The sequence below is a fragment of the Octodon degus genome, unplaced genomic scaffold (genome assembly GCF_000260255.1).
Source record: "Octodon degus isolate 3935 unplaced genomic scaffold, OctDeg1.0 scaffold00013, whole genome shotgun sequence".
Taxonomy (NCBI): domain Eukaryota; kingdom Metazoa; phylum Chordata; class Mammalia; order Rodentia; family Octodontidae; genus Octodon; species Octodon degus.
In genome coordinates this window covers 183363-196424 of record NW_004524589.1, presented here as the reverse complement: position 1 = coordinate 196424, position 13062 = coordinate 183363, and the positions used below count along the sequence as shown (strand labels likewise).

Genomic DNA, 13062 nt, shown 5'->3' with positions numbered 1-13062 from the left:
ATTGAACCGCAGTCCCTGTGCTTTGTTAAGCTTGTTCTAAGTAGGTGCTTTAGACCACTGAGCCATCTCACCAGCCCGGCACAGAGTTTTAGTTTTACAAAATAAGTTCTCCTGTGTGGTTGCAGAGAAGCATGAATATACTCAATGCCCTTGAACTACACATTTAAAAATGGTTACATAGGTAATTTTACGTTATAAGAATTTACCGTAATTTTTTAAAAAGAGAGAACCTTTCCCCAAAGTAATAATAAGAACAGAGACAGCCCAGGTACAAGACAGAAGGCTCCATCACTCACTCTGGGAAATAACCTGCTACTTCTAGAAAAGTCAGGCTGTACTTCCTATCCCCATGGGGGAAACAGGAAAGAGCTGCACATACTGCACTGCTTTAGCACCAAGCAGACAGGTGCTACTCCACTGTCTCCCTTGCCCCAAGAAGGGCATGGAGGTCACTCTTCTGCTGGCCTGTGATGCGTGCTTGGGATCCACAGTGCGCCCATTCTGACCCACTGCACCTATCACCAACATGTCACAGGCCACTCTCCTCCTAGGCCCTCCGCTCCCTGAATGACTGAATGTGACATTCCAAGCACACACCAGGGCTGACACACAGCTCACACAGATGAAAAGGACAACAAAAGAGATGTCAGTCATGTGCTGCACCAGATGGACTCTACCCACTGTGGTGGCTTTGCACACAGAGGTAGAGGCCCAACGAGACACAAAGCACAGGCAGCCACCAAGAGGAAATCAGGAGCAGCCTAGAGTGCCCAGCCAGGAGGAAAAGGGGGCCTCAGCGCCACAGCGCGTGGACCTGCATTCTGCCAACAGCCCAAATAAGCAGGAAAGTGTCTTCTCAAGGCCTCCAGTATGAACCCTGGCCCTGCTGACAACTTGATGTTAGCGCTTGAGACTTCTGACTCACAGAAATGTAATGCAAGAGAACCAATGTGGGTTGTTTTACACCAAAGAGAAGAGTCAGCTGTACGTTAACAATGAATGAATTTTGCCTGAATTTTTTTTAAAAAGCCTAAAAAGATAAAGAGAACTCTCCTTCCAGTGATGTGCTTTGCAGTCAGATACAGTAAACTGACAACACGAAGCACAACTACATTTTATTGAGTTCTATACTCCTAAAGGTCCTCTGTTTGTGAGAGTTCATGGTACAACTGAATCACAGGGAGCTGAGCATAGTTATAATAGCGTGGGCTCACCGCACCTTGGAGAACCTGACCGCGTGGGCGTGCTGGGCAGCCTCCAACTGAGACCTGGTCAGCTGCAGCTGATCCTTCAGCATGTCGACCTCTTTCTGGAGCTTGTCGGTCTGTGCCTTTGCTTTATACTCTGTGTGTGCAACAGAAATCTTGTTACAACAGCATCTCTATGAAACCTAATGGAAAACCTAAGGGGCACGGTCCCATTGATAACACAAAAGGCAACTGCAAATATTGGGATGTTCTTATTGGTTTCATGCCATGAGCCTAGTTTTGTTCTTTAGTGTTTAGAGTGCTTCGTAAGACTGGGCAAAGCATTAACTTTCAGCAGCTTTCTTCAGCCATGGTGCTAAGACTGGATTTGACTTATTAGCACTCCTGAGTGGCACTCTGAGTGATGCTTAAGAGATGCCTGTGTCCGTCAGAGGAAGGAAACAAAGGCTTCTACTCCAGGTGCCACCATATTGAAATCATGGTGGCCAGCATTCTTCCAGCACCCACCAAACTCTCCAGGAGACAGGGCAATGCCAATTCAAGCAGAAGGCTGGCATTCCTACACTCTCGGGCCACACCCTGTCAGCTAGGGCAAAAGCAAGAAACTGAAAAGTTGTAAAAGGAAACAACAAGTGAAGGGAAGAATATTTATGTACATGTACTTACATGAAGATGCACACATGACTGAATGGATATACATGTGTCTGTGAGTGTAGACATGAAAGGTATGGAAACCAAAGTAGAAAGTCAGAATCTCAAAGATGACCTGAAGAAATAATACTCATTTCAGAGTGGGAAGTACCCTCTGAAACGAGTATGAGAGAGAATAAGATACTGAAACAGAAGAGAAAGAAGGTCAGTTTCACACTGAAGAATGGTAGGTTAACCCAACTCTTTCCTCTTTCCCACTTTTCTGACATCTTGCTGTACTCTGTCAAAATCATCCAAGGTTTATGGATGGAATTGTATTCTCTTCCCACAAACCTTGGCTATTTGCTAATTAAATCAATTTACTTGAAATGGGCAGGAATGAAAACAGATTGGCCCAAAATGCAAGAGTAATAAGCTAAGTAGATAAATCTAGATGCTGAAAACATTGAAGGTCGTAGTGAACTTCTGTGGGTCAGTGCAGTGGAATGCTCTGATCTACTCATGGAGAAAGAGAGCTTCGACTCTTCGCTGGTGGCAACACTTCAGCAGTAGCAAGAACCCTGCTTCTTTGTAAGCCATGGAATCTCCTCCTCTCTTGCATTTTCACCTCTACCTCCATATTCTAGTTAGTTCCCATCAGTACCCAAACACAACATCTCTTGTGTTCAACAAAACACATTTTCTCCTAGGCCCACATATTGGTTCAGATGATACCTCCCATTTCAGCATCTGTCTAGCAAACATTAGTGAAATCAATGTCCGTATCTGCTAGGACCACTCCCTTAGAATTCTCTGCTCAGGTTATTCTGACAGAGCTTTTGTCCCCATGAGTCCACTGAAGCTGCTATGTCAAGGTCACCAATAACACCTAGACAACAGTCCGTTCTCCACCTGCACCTTACTCTGTGCTTCAGGAACATTCAGCACACTCCACCACTGACTCCTCGAAATACTATGCTTCCCTAACACACCATCCTCGGATCTCCCTCCTGCCCATGGACGCTGTTTCTCAACCTCCACCTGCTCTTGTGGGGTCCTAGTGCACACAGAGCCTGGATACTGCGCCAGGTCTTGTGTTCTCCAGCCATCAGCCTCGCTCTCCTCCAGCGACGCCCAGATTCCCATCTGCATCCTGGCCTCTCTCCACGTGGAACTGCAGACCTCCAGGATGCCTATTTCATGGTTATTCTCTGTGGGCTATAAGCCTACCTATGGCCAACATAGCCTCTCCCCCAGCCTTCCTCTTCCAAGCCATTGCTCACTCCCAGTAAGCATCACCACTGTTCACAATGGTTTCGTTTCCACCTCTCACTGGCTCGCGTCTCTGTAGCTCTGTGTCTAACACACAGCCATTCCATCTTTCTTTCCTGCTCTGCCCTGCAACCATCCAGGCTCCCATCATCCCTCACCTGTGCTTCTGAGTACTCCTGCTTGTGAGCCCTGTGGTCTGTTCTCCACCCACAGCTAGAGGGACCACTTGAAGGTGCAAGTTGTATCATGACCCCTCCCCACTTGGAATCCTCCAGTGGTTTCTCATTATGCTTCCCCAGAAATACACATTCTGGCTGAAGCCTTCAAAGGCTTATGTGATCCAGCCTCTACCCCTCTATGCTTCATCACACTTTGCTACTCTTCTCACTGTCCTCTGCCAGCCTCCTTGTTCCTTGGACATTTCTGGCCTTTTATAATCAGGGTTCCCTGCACCTCCTCCTTTTTCCCAGTTCTTGCCAGGCTAGAACCTCCTCCTCATTCTGGCCTCTCCCTAGTTATGACTTACACTGAAGGCCTTTCTCCATCCCAGTCTTCTGTTTCACCATCTTCACCATGTTTGCCACTATATGAAAAGGATTTCTCCTTCATTTGCTAAACTGCCTCCTCTGCCCCGCCATTAGGATGTCCAACTCCAAAGACCAGGACTTCTCTATTCAATTTCTGGCTGTATCTTCAGCACATAGGGCACTGCATGCACATAGTAGGGGTTCAATATTTACTTCCTGAATGAGTAAAAGACTATGAGGCTTTCTTCTGAAAGGGACTGAAAATGCACTGGGCCATGTGTCACTGAAAAGGAGAAAAAAGAGAACAGAGAAAACAGCTCATTTCTTACCAATGTGAGCATCTTCAGGGTGGCGGCGTTGAACGTGGCTTTGTAGAAAAGCACGGTTCATAAAGGCCTTGTCACAAAAATGGCACTGGAAAGAAGAAAGCAACAAATCCAAGTGTTTGTAACATGTGTCTTCTTGCCTAATTGCAGTTCAAATTCAGGTACCAGAAGTATGTGCCTCTTGGGGGTTTTCTCCTCCAAAGATACCAACCTGGTAAGGGAGAATACAAGCATCACTGAAAACATAAACACAGGTTGTTTAGGTTGTTCGTCCCAAAATGAACCCAAAGCAGCTTTTAGGGACATTATCTGTTCACAGTCAAAGTATCCTTCTGGTGCTTTCTGGAACCCCAGCTGCTGCTCCCATTAGAACAGCGGCTTCTACTCCATCGCCACGCACATGGTCAGGACACTTTGGCCTGATGCCTTCTTTCCGTCCCAAGGCCTTACAACCTCAGGGCCCAGCATTCGCTGCTCCCTGCCTGATCTTTCCCAGCCCTTCTCAAGGCCAGAACCCTCTTGATATTCAAGACAACATCCAGGATCCATTCTCTGCACTGGGGAGAGCATTAGATCTGCAGCAAGGTCTTCCCAGGTTTTCCAGCTGGTTACAGCCCACTGTTTCATTTATTAAAATTAAAATCTTGACATTTATTTACTTCAGTTGCTCAGTGTCAGTCCCCCCCCAAGTTCCTGGGCCTTAATCTGTCTCATTCACAGCATAAACACAAGATTGAACAATGTTCAGAAATATCTGGCTTACTGAAATGAATTTTCTGAGGATAAAAAAGGAATTCATCCAATATTCTTTCTTTTTTTTAACTCGTACATTGATTTGCAGTTAGGCAGAAGTTCAACTTGTTTCATCTATGTCCTTACTCTAGAGTAGATTCTGGATATTCTATATTCCTCTTGCGAATATTTAAGAACATACATGCAAAAGAAACGGACTTCCACTCAATCCTAATATAATAACGGCAATCATAAGAGCACGATTCCACTTTTAAATGAAAATGAAAACCTTAATATCAACAAATGTCCAACCCTTAGTTAGCTTGTCCCCTCAAACCTCACATAGTTTTAGAAAAAAAATTCAGTTTGTTTTGAAATAAGCTTTTATAAGGATCACATCCCACAACTACTCGGTTTGTCTCTTCACTGTTAGTCTATAGGTTCCCCTCTGTCTCTCTGTTTTTTGTTTTTTGTTTTTTGTTTTTTGCTTGCTGTCTTTTGCTAAACAGCTCAAACACTTGTCCTGCAGCATTTCTGTCTATTTTTATCTCTATTGTGCCTTTTTCATTTTGCTGCTTTTTCTTGTTTTTTTTTGAGCCTGGGTCTCACTATGTAATGCAGAGTGGCCTTGAACTCGCTTATGTAGTCAACGCTAGCCTCAAACTTACGTGGATCCTTCTGCCTCAGCCTCCAGAGTGTTGGGATTACAAGCGTGTACCACCACATCCAGCTTGCTGTGCCACTGTAGCATGTTTTTATTCACTGATCTCCTTATTCAGCAATACTGCTTCTAGACTTCAGCTTTAGGTTTCCAAAAACACTACTATCTGGCATATTTCTCAGCACCACTGAGAACCTTTCAGTCTTCTGTGCTCACGGTAGGTTTCCCCACAGAACAGCAGACTGCCTGTACTTACTCTGACGCAAATACAGGCCATACAGGCTCCAGGGCCATGTGCCGCACTGAAGAAACGACAAGACAGGATACCATGCCTCCCTTCTCCCCGTCCCTGCTCACCACAGGCGGCCAGAAGGTGCTGTAACAACAGTGCAGCCTTTCCAGCTTTCTGGGAGGATAAGTCAGGGGGGCTGCAAGTTCAAGTCCAGCCTGTGCAACCAGTAACTTAGCAAGTGTTATGGTTTGTGTCTAGGTGTCCCACCCAAAGCCTCATGCAGTCACAGGGCGACTTCTAGAGTTTGTGATTAATTCGTGATCCAATGCTGGGCAGGGGACATAGCTCAGTGGCATGAGTGTGCCTGGCAAGAATTCCCAGTACCAAAAAGAAAAAAAAAAAAAAAAAAAAAGCATGCTCCCTCGAGCAGCACATACACTAAAAAAAATTAAAGTAGTCCAAAATTACAGTTGAGTGAAATAATGTAAATGTTACAACCTGGAAAGCTGAGAAAGAAGTTTTAGCCTCCAACACAACTGATTCTATTTGGAGGAGAGGCCTTTAAGGCAGTGATGAATGCTAAAGACAATCACAGGGCAGGGTGCCTGGTATGACAGAACTGCTGTTCTTATAATCAGAGGAAGACAGGGCAGGTTTTCCCTGCCTCCTTAAACAGAAAAGGGTAAAGTAAGAAGGTCGCTATCTACAAGCCAGGAAGCAAGGCCTCACCAAAAACCAGTACTGCTGACCCTCTGTACTTAACTTAGACTTCCAGCTTCTAGAATTTTGTAGAAATAAAGTTTTGTTGTACAAGCCACCTCCTCTTGGTATTTTGTGATGGCGCACCTAGCTGACCAATACAGGTTTATAAGTATGATATCCTTTACATCAAGTTTTCAAACTCAAAATCTGACACAGAGTACTTGTTCTCTTCTCTCTCAGGTTTTAGCTAAAACAAAACAATATCCCAATCACTGTCCTTCAGTCCCCGTTAACAATTTCTAATCTAACCCACAGGGGATGGAGGTCAAGATCAGAAATGTTCAATCCTTTTAAATCTTGTTGCTATGCAAGTGAATGTTAGGAAATACACACAAAAAAATTAGGAGTCTACTAATTCATTTTTAAATGGATTTGATGTAATAAAAGAGCTAGAAGAAATAAATGGTTCAGATGGACAAAAAAAGCTACAGGAAATACATCAAATAAGGCAGATGTTAATAATTGGTAATTCAAGGTTAACGGAGTATCAAAAGTACTTTTGAAAATACTTAAAAATTTTTAAAAGAAAAGAAACCCATAAAATGAATCATATTCCCAGCTGTTCCCGAGCTGACCCCAACAGCAATTTGTACAGGATTGATTTTTTTCATGACATTGATGGAAGAGGAAACAGGTTCTCCAATCAGCATCTAGATGAATTCAATAAAGCACTGCAGACAACACTGGGTATTTAATTATTAATTCCTAGGCCGGCTGCAAAGTTAATGAACGATGTGCTGCTGGTTAAAAGCACTGTTTTGCTTAAGCACGCTGTTTCTCCTCATGCTGGGCACAATCTCTGACTAGAAACAGCGGTGCTGTAGGAAAGCTGTCTTAAGTGGGAACCGGGTAGTTTGGGCTTCGGTCAGCGCGGCTTCTCACCTGGTAATAGCTGGCTTTGGCCTCGATCATCAGCTGCTGGGTGGAGATCATCTTCTTCCTGCGCTTACACTCCTCTTTGAGCAGTTTGATCTCCCCCGCCTGCTTGGTGAGCAGCTCCTTGCTCTGCTCGCAGTCGCCCAGGCTCAGGCGCAGCCGCTCCTCCAGGCCTTGCAGCTGCGAGGTGAGGAACTCCTGCGAGTGCATCAGGTACTCGATGGTGAGCTGCGCCAGGCGGATGAGCTTCAGCAGCACGGGGTCCACCCCTGAGTGGCAGTGTGGGCACTTCTCATCCTCCAGTTTGCAGAAGGTGATGTTCATGATGTTCTCTTGCAGCGTCAGCACGTCCACGGCTCCCGCCACCTTGTCCACGTCGATCGCGCTCAGCCGTCGCCAGTCCACGCTCTCGAGCCGCGGCCGGAACTGGAAGAAGGGCAGGGGTCCCCACGCCGCGCTCGGAGGGTGACTAGTTATAGAGGCCGCGCCGGCCGCGGGGGCATCCGGCCCCTCGGGGCAGCTGGCGAGCGGGTAGTAGACGCGCTTTTGGAAGGGCTGCAGAGGAAGAGGGCGGCAGGAGCTGGATTGAAGGCAGCAGGCGGGTTAGGGGAGTCCTAGAGAGCACAGCCAACCCCGCAGGGCATTCCCGGACGCGCACTCCCGGCCTCCCGCCCCTTACCATGCTTGCGAGCCAATCCGCCGCCTGTGCGTGCGCGGGAGGAGCAGGCGGGCTCCTTCACCAGACCCGGGCCGCCGCCGCCACGCCCTCGCGAGCTGCAGCAGGCGGTGCCTCCTCGGCGGCGGCGGCCGCTAGAGGTCTGGGCGTCCAGGACGTTACTATGGCAGCGCCGGGCCTGCAGCTGGAGCAACCGGCGAGCGCGCGCCTGCGCGCTGTCAGCGGGCGCCCAGGGCCCTGTGGACCAGAGAAGACTCGTGGATGAGCCCCGGTGACATGCCCGTTGTCCCTCCGGAAGGGAACCTCCTGCTTCCTAGAAGCACCACCCCCCTTGGCCTTTGGGGGTGAACAGTGCCTGTCCTTAAGCTAGGGAGTTGTCCCCAGGACTTTGGCCCCAGCTACCAACCTCTGTCGATCCAGTGCTCCACTTAGGTTTTGAGATTGGAAATATACATTTATTTTTATCTTTTACAAGCAATTTAGACAACATGTAGCAACAAAACTATGTAAAATTAATTGACAGCAAAAGTATGGGGAAAAAAACCTGTGGTAATAGAAATGTTCCTCATTTCCATGGTGGTGGGAATTGCTGGGGATTACATATTTGTAAAATTTATGGAATTGTATGCTTCACATTAAGGGTGTCCTTTGCATATTACACCAGAGTGTTTGCGTGTGTGTTTTAAACTTGTAGTTACACTTGATGGCAAACTTTCTAAATTTCTTTCTTGGGGGTGGGCATTGAGGTACAGTCCAGCTATGTAGTTCAGACTGGCCTTCAACTGTGTAGCCCAGGCTGGCATCAAACTCAAGGCCATCCTCCTGTCTCAGCCTCCTGAGTGCTGGGATAACAGATGTGTGCCACCATGTCTAGCCAAGATACTTTTATGTATTTAGAACAAGGTCTCACTACACAGATCAGACTCTCAGTGATCCTTCTGTTTTCGGCCTTCCAAGTGCTGGGATTATAGGCGTGATGCCCAGTCTCAATCGCCATCTCAGCGTGCCCCGGAGGTGGGGCTGGCACGGCACGGCAGGCATCAAACCGCGGCCACTGCCCTCTGCCTGAGCAGGCGCTTTAGTCGCTGAGCTATCTGGCTGGCCCCAAGATACTTTTATTAATGAAATTCTTCTTCCTCTGTATGTGGCAGCCTAAATATAACATTCTTCTTTTTTTCTTTTTGAGGTAAAAAATTACAGCACAAATAGGTTAACTAATTGCCTGTCTCTGGGTATCTCAGAACTGAGTGTGACATCAAAGATCCACACCCCAGGTGACCACAAAACTACAAACCAGGAGAGTAAGTACTGGCTCTGTTTCATAAAGCTGCAAACCAGACCCACCCGCCACAATATGGAAGAGCTCCCTTGTCCTTCCAAAAGGTACTGTCAAAATACAGAAGATAAAAACGGGACCCTCAGCCTCCAGCTGCCCACCCACCAAGCTTTATTTACGAAGCTACCCTATTTACCTTACAAACTTGTGTGTCGGCTGCATTCTACTGTCTCTGGAGAAACTAAAATATTTCTAGCACCGACTTGCTGCTTGCAGGCCTCTCATCTTGGGGTTCTGGGGGATACCAGTGTTCACCAAAGAGATCAGCGTGCTGAGGAAGGGCCAGGCATTCCTCAGTCCACCCGGGAGTCCCTGCTGGGACCAACCATCGGGAATTTTTTTTTCTTTCCTAACAGCCAGATACGTGAACAGAAGAAAGGAAAATACAATTCAGAGTAACTGCAAGCAAGTTGTAATATCAACATATGTAGCAATACCCAGACATTAGGAACCAGAAATAAACCCATAGGAAAAGCACCCAGGAAATGATAAACCATAAATCCACACAATAATGAATGAGCCTTTATAAGAAAAGGAAGGAAGAAATCTATTAACGACTCAAGTGCTGCCTGCACAAAATTCCTAAAGACAAAGATAGACTCTAAGTTTGATTTTTCCTTTTACTTGCTGCCTGACCTGGGACCAATCTGGCAGTCCCAGGCCTCAACTTCCCCATCTGTTAAGGGCGTCACAATACCGACCTGACTGGTCTGCAGGATCGGGGCTCCATCCACTGGGGCTGCAGGATCCGCGGGAACAAGGGCCGTGGTCTCTCTCGCTCACCAACGTATCCGCAGCACCTAGCGCGAGACCCACACGGAGCGGCGTTCAGTGTGCCCAACAGGAGTGAGGAACAGCCGCATAGGTTCGCCGCTCAGTTCCCGGGCCTGTACCCCTCAGTTTTCCCTTCCTCTGGTAGAGAACACTTGCTCTGGGCCAAGGGCCTCAGAGCTGCTAGTGGAGGCAGCCCGCGCGTCCCCACCGCGATCCCGGCAAGGAGGGGCGCAGGCCCGAGGCACCCATCCCCGCTCGCGGCCACCGCTCCAGCCTGGGCGTCCGCTGATCCGCACCCTCGCCTTGTAGGTTGGATCTCGGTCCCAAAATGGCCGGAACAGGAAAGAAGGGGGCACGCTTTCCTGTTCCCTCCGCCCCCCATCCCACGCAGGGCCCCTATCCCTGCGCCTCAAGTCCCCGCCGGGGCACCCTGCACTACCGGCCTGCAGAGCCCGCGAAGACAAAGGCGGAGCGATGCGGGCTCCGGTGGGGCTTCGGCGCCTTCCTTGGAAGACCCACGGGGAGCCGAGCGGGGTCCGCAGCGGCGCGGATCGCGGCCGGCAGAGGCGGGAGGAGGCCCGGCGCGGCGAGCACCGAGATGCTCCGCGGGCGCCCGGCGCATCCCTGGCCTCGGCTCACCCCAGCTGCGCGCTCCTGGGCGGGTGCCGGGCGCGGCAGGCGGACGGAGCTGCACACGAGATCCAGACCCCAGGGGCGCAGCTGGAGCCCGCGGGGCTCGCTGAGGCAGAGGAGCAGCCGAGCCGGAAAGGCGGGCGGGTTCTTTCTTCCAGGATGCAAGATGCAGCGTGTCTGGTCGGGGCAAGTTGTGACTAGGCGGGTCGGCTGGCGCCGCTCCGGGCCTTCCCAGATTGTGGGCCACGAGAGCCTCGGGATCCCCCACCCCCCTCCCGCCCCCTCCCCGCCGCGATCTCCTTCTGGCCGCCTCTGCCCGCCGCTCGGCCGCTCTGGAGGTGGGGTGGGGCCGCGCGGGTCCAGCCGCAGCGCCGAAATGCGCTCCGCCAATCCGGCGGCGGGTGCGGACACGTGGTGCGCGGCGCGCACTGTTGCTGGCGAGGGGTGCTGCCCCCGGGAAGCTTTCGGAAAAGCAATCAGATGGACTGTCACTACGGTTAGCCTGGCCTTCGGCTAGCTGAATCCCCACAGGAGCCTTAGGACAATTCTCTCCCAAGAAGAGATGCGTTTTAACCGCGGAAGTCTACAGATGAAACAGACCTCGAAGAGGCATTTCAGCGACCGGAGAACGAGACTGGAGAGTTTTTTGTCCGTACTCTACGACTTTAACCCACGCTGGTGTCCAAGTTGGTTTCCACATTGGTTTAGATAAGACCACTTTAGGATGAGAACTGTGGATCTGTTGGTGGATTATTAGGGGGTGGGAACTGGGGGGAGACGTCCTGGGTAATGAATATTGTAGCTGTTTCTTTAACCTACAACTGGGAACGTATGGTCTGACAGTGGGATCAAATTAATGGTGGTTTTTTTGGGGTGTTTTGTTTTGTTTTGTTTTGTGTTTTGTATTTTAAAATAAGTAATTCAGAAAGTATCCATACTGTATTTTAGCAACCATGGTGTTGAGCCAGATTGAAAATTTTGAGTTTTTTTTTTTTTTTTTTTTTTACAAAGTCTAAATGACGACTGTAGCAAAAACTGAAATTTAACTTCTAGAGGAGTAGCTACAGAATATGTACTGGACAATATGTCATTGCAAAACATACTTTTCACTGTGCTTCCCAACTGAATAAATCTTTTCTGTTTTGTCTTTTTTTTTTTTTAGGTAGGTTCTTGCTAGGTAGTACAGGCTGGTCTATGAACTCATGGTGATGTTCCTGCCTCAGCCCCCCAAGTTCTGGCATTACAGGAGGGTACCACCACATCCAGTCCTAATTGAGTCAATCCTATGCCATAAGTCAGCACGAGTTTTCAAACGCAGTAGCAAGTTAATGCATATTTATATTGGATCCCTTATGTTCAATTCCTTTTGCTGAAATCATAAGGTCTGGACAGCCAAGGTTGAATGTTAAACTTAGCAAAATTTTTTTAAAAAAGCTTTGAAGTTGGGAAAACATTCGAGATCCATAAAAGACCTCAATGTACTGTGGGTGAAGATTTCTAGGTAGAAATTTCAGGTGCTATGAAGTTGGGCTATTGCATTGCTTTACAAAAGCTGACTCTGTTAGAGTATGTGGATTTGTGTATGGCAAATGACTAAATCACATTATTTGATAATATAACATTTAAGTTATAGTACAAGTTTTTGAGATTCCCCGCTGTTGGCATTGTCCCCCACAGGCATAGTGTTCACATAAGTAGGGTGAGCTGTTGAATTAGGCACAGCTCAGCAGCCATCACATGTTCTGGATCCTTTGTGCAAGTCTTGCATGCCAATTATCACATTAAACATTTTTTAAAAATTATTAAGTTACCTCTCTCTCTACCAGAGTATGAGTCGTAAGCATGCTAGCATGTCTGCTAGTAGTAACCAGAGAATACTTGGTTTGTTTGAATACAGACACAAAATTTTGTTGTCTTCTGCACCTGTGTTCTCTATCATTATAGACTTTCTCTTTCTTTAAAAGTCACTTTCCTATAGTTTAGGGAAGTTTCCACAGAGAGCAAAACTGGATGCCTGTGTTTCATATTCATTATAACATAGAATCTGAACATGGGAGCTACATACTAAGGATGGTGGAGCACAACTGTGTTGATGGGAAGGTCTCCTGGCACTGCCTGGCTCTAGGGACTTTTTCCAATTTAAATACAATGATCTTTTCTCTAGACACTTGTATGTTGTCCTTTTGGAGAAAGTCAAGTTTTAACTGCTGGGTAGAACCTTCTGCATCCCATGTTATGGCTACTCTTTGAGTGTTCAACACATATACACATACATACTCTTCTCTGTCTCTCCCTCTCTTTCTCTCTTTTTTTTTGGTAGTCTTAGGGAAGGGTCTACAAAGTGTTCAGAGTCTCACTACTAGATCAGACTCGTAGTGATCCACCAGTTTGCAGCCTCCCAAGAGCTAGGATTACAG

General features: G+C 47.8%; 1 protein-coding gene and 1 pseudogene across 5 annotated transcripts in view; both read right to left on the bottom strand.

The window, feature by feature from the left end:
* The window catches only part of Dzip1 (DAZ interacting zinc finger protein 1), a 63237-nt gene extending 52341 nt beyond the window's left edge, over positions 1-10896 (bottom strand). For 2 of the 5 annotated variants that reach the window (XM_023709658.1, XM_023709657.1), the window contains exons 1-7: positions 10452-10896; positions 9940-10038; positions 9375-9587; positions 7906-8139; positions 7233-7781; positions 3967-4051; positions 1220-1344 (exon numbers count right to left, since the gene is read on the bottom strand). In XM_023709658.1, coding sequence (XP_023565426.1) covers positions 1220-1344; positions 3967-4051; positions 7233-7781; positions 7906-7908 — 762 coding nt within the window. In that variant the 5' untranslated portion in view covers positions 7909-8139; positions 9375-9587; positions 9940-10038; positions 10452-10896. The remainder of the gene's footprint in view (positions 1-1219; positions 1345-3966; positions 4052-7232; positions 7782-7905; positions 8140-9374; positions 9588-9939; positions 10039-10451) is intronic. The other 3 variants (XM_023709654.1, XM_023709656.1, XM_023709655.1) reach the window with 3 other exon arrangements.
* LOC101563986 overlaps positions 10448-13062 on the bottom strand; it is a 13253-nt pseudogene continuing 10638 nt past the window's right edge.